At 40.3% G+C, this 18,232-nt stretch overlaps 1 protein-coding gene across 2 annotated transcripts in view; it reads right to left on the bottom strand.

Moving 5' to 3' along the window:
• Nucleotides 1-259: 259 nt before the first annotated feature.
• HECTD2 (HECT domain E3 ubiquitin protein ligase 2) overlaps nucleotides 260-18,232 on the bottom strand; it is an 85,285-nt gene continuing 67,312 nt past the window's right edge. The window contains exons 22-23 of one of the 2 annotated variants that reach the window (XR_006413785.1): nucleotides 2,574-2,634; nucleotides 260-1,479 (exon numbers count right to left, since the gene is read on the bottom strand). Coding sequence is in view for 1 of the 2 variants with exons in the window: in XM_044420637.1 (XP_044276572.1) it covers nucleotides 2,595-2,634 (40 nt within the window). In the remaining variant the exon portion in view is untranslated. Of the gene's footprint in view, nucleotides 1,480-2,413; nucleotides 2,635-18,232 lie in introns of those variants that run through there. The other variant, XM_044420637.1, reaches the window with a different exon arrangement.

Below are 18,232 nucleotides of genomic sequence, written 5' to 3'. Positions count from 1 at the left end.
CAGAAAGAGTACCCAAATATGAGTGTACTGCATGGACGTGAGGCCAATCCTCCTAACTGAGTGTTTTAAATAACAAAAAGCATCTTATAATACTTAGTATCTGTGAGATGGCTTTCTGTGGGGGAAGGCCTGCAGGCCTTTTCCCTGGGTGGGTCAACTTTCCTGTGAGAGAAGCAGTGACTGAAACACCTGGCAAAAGATTAGTTTGCCACCAACAGAGAAGAGGAGAAGGAAAGGCTGAGGTGCTCTATGTAAGGGAATAAATACCCTGTAGTAAAAAGTGAAATAGCTCGTAACAAAACACTTGTGCTCTCTTACTGGAGGAGAGACTGCCTGTTGCTGTATGAAGTATGAGGCACCTTTATGGAATGCATGTCAATAATTTTAGGAAAACTGTTTCTTTAGGCATGGGAGGGAATAATCATATCTCATTTAGAAAGAAGTAATTATCAGAGTTAAGAGATTAAACTAAGTCTTGGCATCTTTTATCCTTAGGAACTGATATTTGCCTGAAACATCTCCATGACAGTGCAGGATCATAGGAGGTATTTTACTAAGCCAGACCTCTCTCACTCCTTGCCTCCCATGTGCTTCCTAACCATTGTGGAAATACAAAAATGCATAAGGGGTACCTGGTGAGGGATCACTGTAAATGACTGGATTTCATGGGTGCCTCTATAGCTGAGTCAACATCCTAATGGCCTCCACCCTGAATTGCCTCTGTGAAGCATAGCCAAGGATCAGGAATGTTGGAAATTGTAGTCTAAAACATCTGGAAGGCACACACATGAGGAAGGCTACTGCTCGTCTTCTGACAAAGTAATGCTGTTTCCCCAGTGGGACTAATAGTAAAACTGTGGGAAGCATACTTGTCATACACTTATATTTGCAAAAACCTTTAAAACCAAATCTTTTTTTAAAATCCTCAAGCAGCATAATGTAGTATTGGACCAATGTATTTTGAGTTCATCTCACAGGAGTTCCTATTTCATGCAAAAATAATTCACACGTTATTTTACCCACACAAAGGAACCCTTGAAATGGGGAGAAAAATAGCTTATGTAAATGACACATCACAAATCTACACTATAAACATGACCTAAATATTTTTTTCTGTTAATACATGGAACACACCACCATGTAACCTAATACAGAATGAGGGAGTGTATTATATTTTACCTGGCATGCACATTTCAGGATAAAATGAAACTGCTATAGGTCAAAGAAAGCCTACAATTAAAATAAAAATAATGTTGGAGATCATGTTTATGCCTGTGATGACCTCCTAAGTGATGGTCATGGGCAGAGACTGATTGCCTCCTTGAAGCTCAGCAGCAGTGTTTTCAGGTTCAGGATTGTACAACATTGGAAGGAGCAAGCAGGTCTCTCAACAGCACGTGTTTCCAAGTTCATTGTCCTACTGGGATATTGGCCAATATACGTAAAAAGCAAAACATCAGCAGTATTGTCCAAGAGGCCCTGTTGAGGAACAAGTACTTATTTTGCAGCATGTTAATCATTAGCTGATTTTCTTGGGTGTGTGTGGGGCGTGTGAGCTTTTGCACACAGTGATAGAAAATAGGAAGCCGACCGAGTATCACTGGTATGCTTCCCTGAGCTAATTATACATACAGAAGTATTTCTTATAAGCTGCATGGATTTTGCTGACATTTAAGAAAGTCAAATTCTGACTTAAGCAGTGCACAAAGAGTGTTTTTTCCATTTTCCAGTTTTAAGCAAAAGAGATATACAGAAGTCCCATCAGCTGTCTAATTCAACTGCCCAAACAATAGTAACACAGGATCCTGTTCTGGACAATGTATGCATGTACTTGCCTTATTCTGAGCCAGATGTTCCATCCATCTCACTCAACCTATGTTGTTTCTTTTGGCTGGCTGGCAGTGACTACCCAAATCACATTATTGTAATTTAAAATTGATTACATTTGTATACTGCATTCCTATAACCTACCAGGGTAGTTTAAAAGAACTTTAAGAAGAATAAGAAACAAATACAGAAATAATTTTAAGCAACATTATGAGTATTAAAATTTATAACATTTTTTAAATTAAAGGGATAGATTTTGACTGCCTTCCTAAATGCAGAGAGAGTAGAGGAACTGTGCTTTAGAGTTTGGGAACAGTGCAGAAGAAAGCCCTTTCCTACATGCCTGATACAGGTGTATATAAGACTTCAGCATCAGACTGAAGATTTTCTCAATCCTTCCCCCTCTACCTGATAACTGTACCTTTTAACTGAACATGTCACTGATGCAAAACTTTTTTTTTTTTTGCTGCACTCGTGCAATTGCAGACATGTGCAGTTCTGCCATTACAGGAACTCATTTGGGTCAATGTTAGGGTGCGGGGAGTATACCTGCTATCATAATACATGGAAAAAACTTAGAAAAAACATGTAAAAGTACAAGGCACCTCCACCCCCCTTTTAAAAGGAACTGGCATGCTGATAGTGAAACACACATGCTGTCTCTCTCTTTTAATAGGAGCCAGAGTTTTGACAACTAGCTATCAAAACTGACAGCTCCTTTTAAAGATGGACGAGTCATACATTACCATGTTCTTGAGCAGATGGAGTCAAGAGTCTTCAGCCTTACATGGGACAAGAGTCTTCAGCCTTAGGACAAAAAAAAAAAGCATCTTCCCGTGAAAGGTGTATAAATTCCACTACCTCTTCACACACACAAGTCACATCTTTTGACAGCTGTCATGAGAAACAAAAGGGAAACAAAGCTTATCTGGAGCTTCTTTGGGTCCAGGGCTGTAAGTGTGGGGGAACTGCCTGCTAAAAAACACTTACCAAGCTTTCTTCATGTCAGTGGTATAATCTGGGGTTCAGGTGAGTCATTTTGTTGCCGATAGTATTAAACAATTGGGAATCAGAAATCCTTGCCAGTCTACTACAAACCACACAGAGATTTATAAGTAGACCATGATTTGCCTTCTGCCAGCCCCTGATCTAAGGCCTATCTGCATGAGGCATTTTTGGTGCATTAATCATTTCCTACTCACAGTTGTTTAGTGATTCTTTAGACAATGTTGTGACCATTTTCACTTCTGAGTCTAACAAACAATTTCAGGAAGTTCTTTGTTTTTAAAGTCAGGAAAATGTGTCATTTAATTGCAAATATATAAGAAATGACATTTTTCACGTGTGTATTAGTGCTATCCTGCTATACCACCATGCCACCTATAGGTAATGTAGCAGAGAAGCAGGAAAGGAAGAATTTTAAAAGATGGCATCAGTTCTTCAATGAAATTAAATTAGATGGCTCATTCATAATGGGCAAGGGATAGCTGCCTATCCTCTGTGTAAAGAAAATGTATATCAGTAAGCATATCCCCATCAAATCATAATACTTATCCAAGCTGTACTAGACTGGCAGGTGTATCTTTTGAAGCAACTAGGTATAGGCATCTGCATTAGCTAATACAGCCCAGGGTTAGGGCTTTCTGTAATTGGAAGCTAAAGCACCTGGGAGGCAACAGGTTGCCTGCTCATAGAATAGTAGTGTTGGAATGCTCTTAATCTAGAAATCTTACCTTTGCCCTAGAGCACAAGTAGCTCAAGAGGAGGATACTGTTTATTACTTTGAACATATGTATGTTCTGAAGCTACAGATTTGTGCTTCTGTATTCTTACTTTTGCCTTAATAAATAATGAATGTGTACAATTGAAACCATACATCCATGCATAATCATATATGACAGTGCACAAAGTAGATTAGAATGAGATTAAATGTTTTTCCAGTACCTTTCAGGCAGTCCTAAAACTGTATCTCATTTCCAACGCAGAGAACTGAATCTGGACATAAATATAAAACAAAGCCATTCCACTTCCTGTTTTTCCTTCCACTTCAAGAATGTGTATATATTGCAGCCCCAGCCCCAATAACCTTTGAAGAAATGAATTGTGATTTGCAGGATTCCAATGAATGAGCTACAAGAAATGAACATCTATTGAATGTGCCCTTCTTCTTCCTTTTTACCTTTTAAAATAACCATGATTATTGCATTCACAGTTTTGCTAATCATGGTTACTTCATAATATATTAGTACAATTCAGTTCTAATCATGGCTGCAAACTACTCTAAATCTAAACTGATTTAGAGATAAATGTAATTAGTAAAAGAAAATGATCAGACCTAATGACATTTAATGGTTACTTCCAGCCCCATTCCAAAAATAGAGGTAGAAATGTTTGCAGGAAAGGGGGAAAGGGCTGGGAAGGTGCTCTTAAACTCCTACCTATAATTAAGAGATTGGCACTATTATGGCTTCATCAAGTCTTAGTTAATATTACTAACATGCTCACAGAAAGCAGAACTATAAAAAGAGAGCTTAATATAAGCAAGTGAAAGTAGAATTTATTTTATTAAAGATAAGTTTCTCAGGAAAGATTTGCCAGTTAAAGGAATTAAAGCCTTCAGTCATTTGCTGTCATTCACACAACTGTAAATACAGGTATGTACTATTCCCAATTAATTTGAGATTATACAACATGGGAAAACTAAGTAGTCTCTTAAAGGTCAGTTAAAATTTAACACATTGCTTTTACCACAAAATTAAAATCTCAGAGGTAATGCCCAGGGTAAAGAAGGAGTTATTTGCATAGCTACCCTGATTTGTGAATGGTTAGTTGGTAACCTTCAAAATTTGCCAATATAAATGGTCTTGCCTGATAAATGCTTTCTTTGATCATGATGAAATATTCTCTTGGACTCAGTTCACAAAACAGTGCTCTTGTTCAACATCCACAGAGATAAAATGAAAGAAATACTTTAAAGCCAGTAACATGAAGTCAACATGCATAGCTTGGTCAGAAATAAAGTACTTAGGAATTAAATATTTAAAAGGCTATTGCAACTTCACCAGCTGGTTCACTGCAGATGTTTTGAAGGATAGTTCCCATCATTACTGCGCAGATTGGCTAGGAAGTGGGCTTATAAAATATCTGGAGAGCCCCATGCTGGGGAAAGCTGGACTATTCTGATGGCTGTTAGGAGACAGGGCTAGTTACCATGCACAGAGTAGGGTATGGCTGCTCAGAACTGTTGCTCCCTGCACATGTTGAATGAATGAATGAAAAAATCTACATAAGGTATTGTCAGGAGCTGCATTTCCTCCTTCAAACAAACACCAGCCTCAGGCTGTTTCTCTTGCAAAACATTCTTTATTGCTTCCAAATATAAATAATCAAGATGAGTCTCTGAGCATACACAAAATAGTATGTTGAACCCAATCTAGATTTTACTTCCCAAAACTTCCCTTATGAGCATGTTTGTATCTCATCCTTTTGGGAGGGCCTCTCTGAAAATGAGCACATCTCCTTTCCACTCAGTGCTCATCTAACTGGGTCTCTCACCTCTGCTGATACCTTGCCAAGAGTCCCTTATTCCCTGCAGCCGCTCCCACTGGCTGTCCATTCAAGCTGCTCTCAGGAATGGTTCAGCGTGGCAAAGTGGATGGCCTTGAGACAATCACCCCCCCCCCTCCTGTTGTATCCCAGGACTTAGGCCAACCCAAGCTTTCCACTCTTTCTGAGACATTCCTCCTCCTCCTCCAAATCTGTGTAAGCATCTTTGATGTGGCTGGCGTCCTTAGGGAACAAGTTTATTTAAAAGGATAAAATATGAGTGGCGGGTGCTAAGAGGTGAAGGGAGGGAAGTTGGACAGCAGTAATACAGTTCACAGCCAGCCAAGAAACCTCAAATCTGAGGGCCTTGTTGGCCCACTTGGACTGGAAAATAACAAAGCTAACCCTATCTTTAACTATATACCAAAAGTATACCTTCTGCAGGGTCACAACACACGGCTTCACAGCATTCTGTGACACAGCATGCAGTCAGCAGAACAGAACCTCCTGAAAGAGGAACAAGGACCCTCTTTCCTTACCAGCCTTAATCCTCCCCCTTCCAGCCTGGTCAGCTGACCCCCGTCATCTCTCAATCCTGGGGCCATTCCCAGCTGGAGGTGTTATCCCTTGCATCCGTGAGGCCATAATTTCTGATATCTCCCAGAGTACATCACAAAGGGAAGAGGATGCCTCCCAGGACCTCTGGCACCAGATTCCTACTGCACTGGCACCTGGATTTTATAATATTTAATTTGCTGTAGAGTTAACCCTTCCCTTGCTCCCTTGGGCCTGAGGAGCCAGTTCACATTACAGGAACATCTTTAAGCAAAAACAAACTAAGATGTTTTGAAGCCTAAGGGAAATCCCTCTTTCTTTCTTTGCCTCCCTCTATCCCCTGAATAGCATCTTTCCCTTCACTGTAGTTGCAATACTAATAAACCAAGTAACTGACAGTTTACTGCCATATAATATGCTTAACACTTGATCAGTTCATACTTGCTGAAGTTTACCCCAAGGGTCAGTTCAGTGCTGATTGTTTGTTTGTTTATTCAACTAATATTCTGCATTAATTACTCCAAAATGCTATCTAGGCAGATTACAAAGAAGCAAATAAGAACAACAGGGCCATTAAATTCAAATTACCTATTATGCTGATTTCCAAGGTTAGTGCCTTCAGGCCACACACCACTTTAAATGTGTTAGTAACTACTACATTTTCCCCATTTATTTTTATTCTAGAACAGTACAAGATTCTCACTCCAAATCAGGATTCTACCATGGGGAGGCCTTTAAGATCCAGTGAAGGTCCTCTGTGGTTATTCTAAAAATGGAAAAAAGACATACGAGGGGCGTTCAATGTATTCTCAGTATCAGCATGAAGAAAAAGGAATAATAAATTGCAATAATTTTTATTTTTCAATGTAATCCCCCATAACTTCAATACACTTATTACATCTAGAAATTAACTTTTCAATTCCCTATAAAAATACCCTTCCTCCTTGTCTAAAAAATGTGCGTTAATTGCCGCCTTGAGCTCTTCATCATTGGAAAATCACTTTCCAGGAAGTTCTTTTTTTAAATTCGGGAACAGGTAGTAGTCAATGGGGGCCAGGTCTGGGCTATAGGGTGGGTTGTTTATTTCTTCGAAACCACAGTCTTGCACAGCAGCCTTTGAAACATGCACCGTGTGAACAGATGCGTTGTCGTGAAGAAGCAACACACCTGCGATCAGTTTTCCCCACCTTTTTTTCTTTAATTGCTTCTCTTAAATTACGCAGAGTGGTTGCATAAGATGCTGCATTGATGGTTTCACCTTTTTTTGTATACTCAATCAATAAAATTCCCTTTGAGTCCCAAAACACTGTGACCATGATTTTTCCGGCCGATGGAGTGACTTTGAATTTCTTTGGAGGGTCAGCACCTTTTTTATGCCACTGCATGGACTCCTGCTTACTTTCAGGGTCATAGTGATGAACCCAAGTTTCATCTCTAGTAACAATCCAGTCGGAAATACTAGATGGATCTTCACCACAGAGCTCTAAAAACTCCCTACAGCACTCCACTCGCACTTGTTTCTGAGGCGCCATGAGCATTTGCGGCACCCATCTTGCACAGACCTTTGAAAGGTTAAGATGGTCATGAAAAATAGTAAATATAGTACCAACAGATAGGTTTGTCATCTCTGCTAACATTTTTTATTCGGGCATCTTCCAATATAAGTTTCAATTTTTTTTCACATTTTCTTTCATAGTGGCAGTAACCGGCCTGCCCAAGCGAGGGTCGTCTTCAGTGCTTTCTCTGCCCCTTTTAAATTCACTTGACCACTTTTGAACAGTAGATAATGAAGGTGCAGAGTCCTGGTAAAGAGCCACCATCTCTTCATGAATGATGTTTTGATTTTTTCATTGTTTTGTAAGGAATTTAATCACAGCGTGAGGCTCGATTTTCTTCAACATTGTCCGTCAGTCATTATGGTCGTCTTTCACTGAGGTTTACTAGGGAACTAATCATCACACTTATCTGAAATTTTGCATGAATACCCTCAGATAGTGTCATTAGCTAATGAAATAATTAAATTACCCACATCAATAGCAAATCAACCCGATACCGAGAATACATTGAATGTAGCTGCTAGACACATGTTTAAAATCAAGTCTATTTCGGCCTTGAGTTTTTGTAATACCATCCTAGGCATTCTGCTTTGAGTAAAAGAAGAATGGGTAGAGAAAGACTCTTTAACTGGCTCTGCTTTGGTCATTTTTATTTTTTCAGCTTGAAATCATCCCCTTCAAACTGCTTTTTCACCCACAGAGGGAAACAATGGGGGATGTCTTTCTTCCCATAGGTGGAAAAGGAAGGTAATTTTGATCAGAAAACTAACCTGCAGAAAAAGAGTTAAGCAGTCTCTGCTACTCCCCTCCCTTTCTCCCTCTTAAATTTGTGGCCTGCCCAGGCTGCTTTGGGTTTTAAAAAATGCAGTGGAAAGAATAATGGTGCTCCATGTAATGTGAAGCCTGAGCCTAATCTATCAATTTGTTTCAGTTCTGCAAATCATTAAAAGCATGTGATGAAATCAGACTTGTGTGTGTTTAAATATAGAAAGCTATTTCATTTCTTGTTGTTTTACCTGTTGAAACAGTGTTGTTGTAGTGGTGACAATCTCACATGCAGATATATGTGGAAATTTACCCAGGTTCCCTGCCATTTCACTAGGTATTACCTCACAAATTTTCTCCTTATTTGTTGCCAATACACAGAAACACTACACAAAAAAATGTGTCTAGGAATCAGAACAAAGTTTATTCAGGTTGAATTCTATTGCTTTCATTCCCTCTGTTCTCCTGCCCTTAATAATCAAACTTGGAAAAGTTCAGTAATCCAACAGTTCCTGAATTAACTTTATTGATTTTGCAAAATCCACACACATAACAGTAAACTCTTGTGTATTTACTCAAAGTATTAAATGTTAACATTTAAGTTTATTTGTGGGAGGGTTGCCTTTCTAGAGGCACTACATGCATGGAGTTACACCAACCAGTCAGAAATAAGGGGGGGGGGTACACTAATTTTCACTCATCCCTACAGTCACCCATATTTATGGCCACAGCTCTATGCATAATCCTATGCTTTGAAGGGCATTTCACCCATAAACTTTTACTTTTAAAGAGAAAAATGTCCTTCACAGGTTGCAGAATATTGGCATAAGGCCAGTGCTATTTCTTTTCGAGACTTTGTTTTTCTTCAGATATTCTGGGAATCAAGGGTAAACATATCATAGAATCATAGAGTTAGAAGGGGCCAAAAAGACCATTGGGTCCAACCTGCTGCTTTGCAGGTCACCAATTTATACCACGCCACTCAGATGGCTGTCTAGTTTATTTTTGAATGTCTCAGTGTGGGAGAGCCCATCATGAGTGATATCGTGTCCCCCCTTCTTTGCTCAAGGCTGAACATAGCCAGTTCTCTCAGTCTTTCCTCCTAGGGCAGTGCTTCCAAACCCTCAGTCATTCTTGTTGCCCTCCCATGGACCTTTTCTAATTTTTCTGCATCTTAAATCTTGGTGCAAAGAAATGGACACAGTATTCTAGATAAGGTCTGACTAGTGAGGAGTATAGGGCAACTATTACTTCTCGTGATTTGGAAGTAAAACGTCTATTAATGCATTCTAAAATTGTATTTGCCCATTTTTGCAGCTGCATCACATTGTTGGCTCATATTCAGCCTGTTGTCCACATTAATTCCAAGGTCTTTTTCCTTTTCAGTTCTGTTGAGCCATGTATTCTCCATGTTGTTTCAATGCATTTGGTTTCTTTTTCCTAGGTGGAGGACTTAGCATATGTCCCTACTGAATCTTATTCTTTTGCTTTCAGCCCAGCGTTCAAGTTTATCAGGATTGCCCTGGATCTTCATTCTGTCGTCTAGGGTGTTGCTATTCCATCCGGTTTTGTGTCATCTGCAGATTTGATTCTTTCATTATGCTTCCTCATCTAAATCACTAATGGAGTTGTTGAAGAGCACTGGGCCTAGGACTGAATCCTGCAGCACCCCACTAGTTACTTTCCTCCAGTTTGAGAAGGTGCCATTGACGGACATTCTTTTTGTCTAATTTAGCAGTCACCTAATTTTGGATACACCTAATAGTTTTTCTGTCTAGTTCACTTTTTGCTAATTTGCTTATCAGGGTGTCATGGGGCACTATGTCAAATGCTTTGCTAAAGTCAAGGTGGATTATGTCCACTTATTTCCTCTGTCCATTTGGGAGGTTACCTAGTCAAAAAATGAGATTAAAATAGTATGACAGGGTTCATTTTTGATTAATCCATGTTGGCTTTTATTAATCACTGCATTTTCTTCAAGGTGCTTGCAGACTGATTTTTTTTAATAAATTGCTCCAGCATTTTTCCAAGGATTGGTGTCAGACTAACTGGTTTTTAGTTTCCAGGTTTGTCTTTTTTCCCTTTTTTGAAGATGGGGAAAATGTTAGCCCTTCTCAATTCCTCTGACACTTCTCCTGTTTTCCATAATTTATCAAAGACACTGGTTCAGAGAGTCCCTGTACTAGGCCTTTCATGACTCTGGGATGGAGTTCATTGGGCCCTGGAGATTTGAATGTGTTTATTCCATCTAGATATTCCTTTACAATTTGTCTGTCAATCTTGGGGTGCCATCTCTCAGTTTCAGCTTGTATTTCATCTTTGTTGGTTTTGTGGGAGAAGACTGCTTTTTTCTTGTGATCTGTTGTTACTTTGCCATCCACTTTAAGTAGCTGGACACCTTTCTTTTTCACATGTCTTTTGTTCAGGATGTATGTGAAAAAGGTTTTCTCGTTCGTGGCATCCCTTGCTAGTCTCAGTTCATTTCCTGCCTTTAGCCTTCCCTGCAGTTCTTTGCTCTTTGTTTATATTCTTCCTTTGTGGCCTGGCCTTGCTTTCACCTCCTGTACATACTCTTTTTTTCCAGGTTGTCCCTTAACTTTTTGTGCAGCCTTACAGACTTTCTCTGCTGTATTCTACATTTTGTTCTTGTTGTTGTTCGTAACTGTGCTTGGAGAATCTTTTCCCTAACGATTTCTCACCTTTCTCAGACTCCTCCCTCAAGAGTGAGGGAGACCTCACCTCGCTTATCACTGTTCTGAGTTAAAGTTTGCTTTCTTGAAGTTCAGTGTTTGGCTGCAGTTAACCTTTGTCTCCTTTATAACTGGGAATTCAAGTGTGACATGGTCACTTTCCCCCAGGGTTCCTATGGCCATTATTTTGTTCATTAGGTCATCCCTGTTAGTTAGTATTAAATCAAGGATAGCTGATGCTTTCACTGCTTCCTCTGCCTTTTGCTGGATGAAGTTGTCTGGAAGCTCTTGCGGGGAGGGGGGCATGTTTGGTAGAAATGGTCTTGCGGCATAGTCAGGCATCTGCCTGTGGTGCACACCCCAGCAGAGGCCCACTGACACGTGACCCTTGGACTTGTTCCTCTTCTTCACCCCGCAGCCTGCTTGTTTACCTGTCTTTTGCTTGGACCCACACAGCAGAAGTGGTGGTGAGGAGGAGGAACATGAGGTACCACTGCCTGTTTGCTCACTTGCTCTCTGTTTGTCAAGCCAGCAAGGGGTAGCAAGTATAAAGAAAGGAGGAGCAGTAAGAGTAGTTGGCAACAAGCATCATAAGAAGGCAGACTCACTGCCCTTTGGGGTGCCTTGCCCAAGGCCTTTTCCAGCTCTTAGCTGTATTAAGGTTTTAGAATTCAACTCCTAGGTTACCAGGCATTCCAGAGAGTCTATCTACCGAATAATAAATACATACAATAAAAGTTTATTCCATGTGATATTTTTCCAGGTTAATTGCACACAAACCATTTACAACTTTCCTTTTTAGCAAAAGTATAAGATTATTTTTTCCAGTGACCAGATGTATTGAAGCTTACTCAGTGGTTAATAACTCTGATAACAGGACACAGTTCAGAGGGACAGTAACAGCCCTTTCTCTCCCCACCCCTTCTCCCATGTGCAAATATTTCTTGAAGAGCTTTAATATCTGATTATAATGAAGCAAGAGGGGCTCTGTAATGCAATGCTACCATATGGCATGCTTGATTCTTGACATTCCATTCCATTCCATTCCATTCCATTCCATTCCATTCCCCCTCTTGTTATAGTCAGAGTGGGTTTGCATGACATGAGAAGTCATAATGAAATCTTACCATTGTGGATCTGTGGATCCAGTTCCAGAGCTCTTGCATGGTAGGATTAGGTTTCTGAAACCACAGAAAGAAACAGTGGTGTTTTCCATGCTTCACCATGGTTTCTCAGTCATCCAGATCCAGGATTACCATTGTACCACTGGAAACACCATCAAGTCCCCTGGCAAGAGCACTGACAGAAGTGGCCACTGCTGGCTTTTGATCTCTACTGCCCTCAGCTCCTTAGCAATAGATGAGATATTGCTTGCTTGATTAGACATGTAATGTGTTCATCTCCCTGTTTACTTTTGGAAATGGAGACACAACAGAAATGCAGAGAGAGAGGAGGGAGAATCATGCTTCTTTGAATTTAACAGAAATCTCTGTGGGGGCTGCAGTGGCTGGGAAGTACCACAGACATGCTGGTACACTTGGGAGGGGGAAGAGGGACCCTACTTCAGGAAGGAAGCTGCCGCAACCTACGGGAAAGGATGGGGATTTTGCTCACAGGGGCTGCTGAGATATGTGGCATGACCAGGAGAACAGATCAGGGATCATAGAAACCATCCTGACAAGGTAACCATGTGATAATCTGACTGCTAAATTCATGCAAAAATCTGCATGCCATAGAAACAGTGCAGGGTTGATTGCTGTGTTGTGTGAACATAGTCTCAGTCTGTATATTATGCCCACTGAGCATTGCTCTATTTTAAAAGGGTTTTCTTTATTCCCCTCCTTCCATGTTGGTTATTTTGAGATGGGGTGTGGTAAATTTGCTGGTGCCCATTTTAAGCTACAATAAAATCTTGGTTTTGCCTATGTACTTCTATAGGGAGTTCTCGTGTTCATTCCTGGAGACACTTAAAAACAGATCATCAGAGTGAACCCAAAACAAGCTATTGCGGACAACTGGATAGGTCTCCACCCTTTGTGTCTCTTCATCCTTCTAGCTACTCCATTCTATTCTCCCTACCACCTTTAAAAAACAACTCGGCATTCAGCCAGTTTCCATGCACAATGAGCACACTTTTTCTTTCTTGATTTGTTTTTGAAGCTTCCCTTCCTTCTTAGGTATTTTATTGATATCTTCCTCTTCTGTCTGGGGAATGAGGATGCTAATTCTTTTAGCTTCACCTCAGGGGAGGTCGGAGGTTTGTAGCAAGCAGCACCACAGTTTCCCCAGCCCTTCTTCTCTATGTTTTTCAGTGGGAGGCAGGACGAGTTAATTATTTTACCTTTATTAAAAAACTTTTGCTCCTTACGCTCTAGTGAGGCTGCACATAGCTAATTACAAACACAAAAGCAAATGAACCTTACAGGGTCATTTCCCTGCATACATCAACTTTCCAGCTCCTCCCACTCCTCCTGCAGTTCCATTTTTGTGTGACAAAAGGTAATGTTTATAAACAGAGTGGAGACTGTGGAGTATTCCTTAGTATTTGCCCCAACTGCGATAAATATTTTTTGCATAAATATCAGGATTGTTCTCCCTCATAAATGGAAGATGCTTTAGTGTAGATTTGGCCCTACAGTTTCATGAACTAAACGCATGCCTTTACAAGTAGGTGAAAATGCCTATCTTGGGATGAAACCTCTACACAATGCCAAAGCAAATATACTGGAAATTTTAAGAGAGCTATAAATCTGAGCTTGAAGGGGCAAAGTAAGACAGAGACTCTTGTAAGGGAGCCAACAGTTGCTGGCACCCACTTATTCTGCTAGAGTTTCAAAGGAAAGAAGCAGTAAAGTAGTTCATTTTTGCTTCAGGCAATTTCAGTGGAAGCCCAATACTTAGCTGTTTAAACTCAAACCACAAATCCAGAATTTATTTAATTGGTCGTTGCTTATCATTGTTTTGTTACAGTATCTATGCATGCTTTTGAAGCTATTTGCATGTCCCAATAAGGATCCAATTGCTTAAAACAAGGGTTCTCAAAGCCCACTGTCTCCAGTAGTAGGCGTAAAGAAAAAACATGAATAGTAGCTGCAACATTTCCCCTGACTGCTGACCTAAGCTTTTCTTAATGCAAGCCTGCAAAGAGTTATTTCACTGCCATATACCAAGTAAAGACATTGGTCCATGGGAACCAGCATTGGCCAGATGTGCTACTTGGGAATGAGGGAAGTTGCAGTACAACACATCTGGAGAGCACCAGATTGGGGAAGATTGAGCTAGAGTGATGGGTAGCCTCTGGCTCAGAAGGCCCAGCCATTCAGCCTCCTCCTCTGAAAGCTGAAGGGATGGGGGAGTCCTTGGAAAGGGCTCTTTTTTCTTTGCTGCTCAACTGTATATTCTGAGTAGGAAACAGCTGAGCAGCAGCCAAGATACAACTGCTTTAGTAGTCCCAAAGGCTTCTTTGTGCACTAAGAAAGGGAAGCCTTTCATTGTGTACGGAGAGGAAACACATCAAGCTGAGGATGCTGGAAGAGGCAATTTTCTCCCTGTTTTCCCTGAGAATACCCCCCAACACACACACACACACACACACACACACACACACACAGCCCCCGTGGGTGTGTGTTGAACATACTGACAGGAATGAAATGTACCTTATTCCTGATCTGGCGGCAATTTTCCACAATTTCAGCCATAAATTTTCCCCAGAATTTGCTGAAGATGCCAGGGATTGAACCTGATATCTTTTGCACACACTGCAAGAGCTCTGCCACTGAGGCATGGCTCTTCCTTTATCCATATGGTCCTCTGATTCTCTAATCATCTTTTGTCCCATTTCAAGCTTCCTTATTCCACCTCTTTGTTTTCTATGTGCCAGCTTTTGCCTCTGTGTGAAAATAAAAGGTACTCTGTATTTGAGAAATGGTGCTTTATTAGTATCATTTCAGATTTGTTCAAGAGCTGAGCTATCCATTTTACCTGAGGTTCTATTATGTGGGTTCTCTGATCATACCAACTGAATTTGTACCAAGAATTTAGAATAATTCTTCCAAACCTGCTTTTCCTCTGAGAATAGAGAGGATATTCTCATTTTACAGCCTGAGGAGCAAGATACAAAGACAGCATACATTGATTTTGCACTGCACAGACTCTGAGAGAGGAATTCGATCCCACAGTCACCTCTGAGGTTACCACCAATTAACTCCCTTTCTTTACTTGTCAAAAAACTACCTTAAAATCATGCTAGCTCACAGGATAAAATAAAGCAAAAATTATTTTCTTACGAAACTGGCAGAAGAAATTATTGAGATAGGTTGGATTAGGAGGACAAGAACTCTTTATAGGTTTCCATGAGATACTAGGTGTATTCTTTATAGATAAATTTCAGTTGACTAACTGAATGTATTTCAACCTAATACATTAAAATGAGAAAGAAGGAAGAAGAAAAGGTTGGATGTAATTGTTATATAATAAATTTGTTTATTAAGAAGCATGATTTTGTTTCCAACTTTACCCAAGAGACATTCATGGAGGATGAGACTAAATGACTATCAGTCATGATGGCTGTATTATTTCCAGTGTCAGAGACTGTGTGCCAGCCGCTGGGAAGCATGGCTAGGAGGGTGCTGCTGAACTCCTATCCCATGGGCCACCCATTGGGTGGGCTGCAGACAGAATATTGGGCTGATCCAGCATGGCTCATGTTATGTTACTCTTAGAAAAGACTTTCTTTTCATTGTAAGAGAGGATGTGGATGTCTGTTCCAGTGTTGGGGACCAGAGTTCAGCAACTTGTTCCCAAGTCTGACTAAAGTTGTGCCAGGGATTCGACTCAGACTTGACTTGGGAGCAACAGTGAGTTACTTGACTTGAGAGGGCTATTGTTTTTACAGCCAGGTTGCTTTTTGGCATGAGGGAGGCTGTCGAAGGAAGGGACAAGGGGGTGGGCGAGGAGGGTTGTGATACAGGTAGTCCCTGGGTTATGTATTTATGAATGTATAGACTAGCATAAACCCTGTATGAATATCTTTAACAAAATGCCGTGCATATCTCTAGGTAAACTATGTGATGTTTGTGTGGTCGCATCATCAGTGGACGTGAAGTTCCCTAGAGGTACTCATGGCTTTTTGTTCCACAGCATTGGCGCCAGCATACCCAAGCAGGCCTCGGTGATGAAGCAGAAGCACAGCAAAACAGTTGCTGGCAAGGGCAGAAGCAGAGGTGCCCAGATAACGTCTCCCTATTCCTCTGATGTTGTTTTAAAGCTTGAAATTCTATTTTTATTCATAACTTCCTAATCCGTGACATTAAGTAATGATGATGGAGATGGACCTGGTGCTGGAGAGTCAGGGTTTGATTGTGCTGCTGGAAGCGGGGTGGGGGTAGGGATTGCCCCTGGAGTCACTTTCTTGAAGTAGGCCTCAAGGGTTGTTTGTACAGCCATTTAAGAACAAACAATATGAAGTACTTAAAGTGTTCAAAATGCTTCATATTCATGATCTTGTTATAACCTATGCAAGAATGATAGTGAGCTAGCCTAACTCCATAAGACACTGATTTGAAAGAATGTTTTAAACTTTTTAAAGAACAGTTTCTTTTATTTTTTTTTACAATACTGTATACCTACACAAATACATACAGATTCTCTCTCTTGTGTACCTGTAGTTACTTTGGTACTATGTATTATTATCATTATTAAAATGTTGTATTGTTTTTAAGATGTTTTAGTGAATAAGGAAGTGTTTCTTAAGTGTTTTATATGCATAGAAAGGTAAAATATATACATATACCAAGACAAACATTGGGCTTACTCATGTGATCTGACTTACATACAAATTCAACTTAAGGACATTCTCAGGAATGAAACTCATCCATAACCCAAGGACTACCTGTATAGGGGGAAGGCTTCAGCTCTTCTTGGCACAGCTCTTCTCTTGCCTGCTGTATCTGCTGTGTTCCCATGCATTTCCAAGAATAACAGCACTAGGCTGGGCGTGGGGCAAATCATGCCAAGAAAATTGTCTAAATTGCAATCTTGATAGATTTGAATAACAGCACAGCTTTGTTTAAATAAATCACGAAGTACAGAATTGCAGTGCATCACTGAGAGAAGTGCAGGCGGGAACACTGGGGGCGGGGGAGGTTACAACTCTTCCACCTCCCCACACATCCCACCACCCCCTCTCTTTTTTCTGTAAAGCTTGCTCTTGAGACTTAAGGAGAGACTTGAGACTTGAGACTTGACTTGAAATTTCCTTGCAATTTGCAATGACTTGAGACTCAAGTTGGACTTGAAAGTGAAGACTTGAGACCTGACTCAAGACATGGAGTGGAGGACTTGAAAGCATCATTTATCTGCTCTAAGATGGTGTCTACTATTTGTACTTTATCTAACAGTGCTATCTTAAGTATGCCTACATAGGAAAAAATCCTATTGAGATCATGTTACTGTATGTACACAATCTCACATGTTTATTCATGTCACAACTAACATAAAAGATAATGAAGCTTTTCCAGGTGCATAATATCCATAGAGCAGATTAGACACTCCACTCCAGCAGAACAGGAAAGCAGGTTCTTCAAGAGCAGAGAACAATGAATCAGTAAATGGTAATGTTTTGTTCTCTCTCAAATCTTTTCTTAAAAAGAATACATATGCTGATTAGAGAATTGGATTGCAGGTTAGTATCCCAGCCCCTGACATGCACCAGCACACTATGTCTAGTACTGTTAATAGAGACGGAGAAAGAGGGAGGTCAGAAAGTAGTATTTGCCAAATGAGAAGTAGGCAGGGCACAATGTAAACAGTGAGACAGGGCATAGGAAGCTGTACAAATGGAACCTGATTCTAAGTGAAGAGCAGATATACTGGAGGAGCCAAAAAAATGTATGCATAGTAGTTCGCCATAATCAGAAGTTTTGGACACTGATGGTAATCACTTTGAGCACCTCTTGTAATTGCAGAAGTCAAACATGACTTGGGTTCATCTTTTGTTATCAGTATATATTATTACAATTTTAATGAAGTTTTTTCCTTTTTTAAAATGCATATACATTTTTTCGGCACCCCGTATTTACCTTGTGTCAGAGTAAGGGGACATGCAGCACCTGGCATATTACCTGGGAGACTCATAGTGGGCAAAGGCTGTTCTCTCATTACTCAACTCTTGGCTATAAATTCCAAATGGACTACTCATGCACACATCCTATAGATAACGCAGCACACCTTGTGCACCCAAAAGAAAGGCTTTTAGATTGGCATATACTGAGAAACACTTTGACAATTATTGTG

The sequence above is a fragment of the Varanus komodoensis genome, unplaced genomic scaffold (assembly GCF_004798865.1).
Source record: "Varanus komodoensis strain SLA01 unplaced genomic scaffold, ASM479886v1 scaffold11, whole genome shotgun sequence".
NCBI classification, from domain to species: Eukaryota; Metazoa; Chordata; class Lepidosauria; order Squamata; family Varanidae; genus Varanus; species Varanus komodoensis.
Note: the sequence above shows the minus strand (reverse complement) of the source record. Positions and strands in the feature narration are given on the sequence as shown.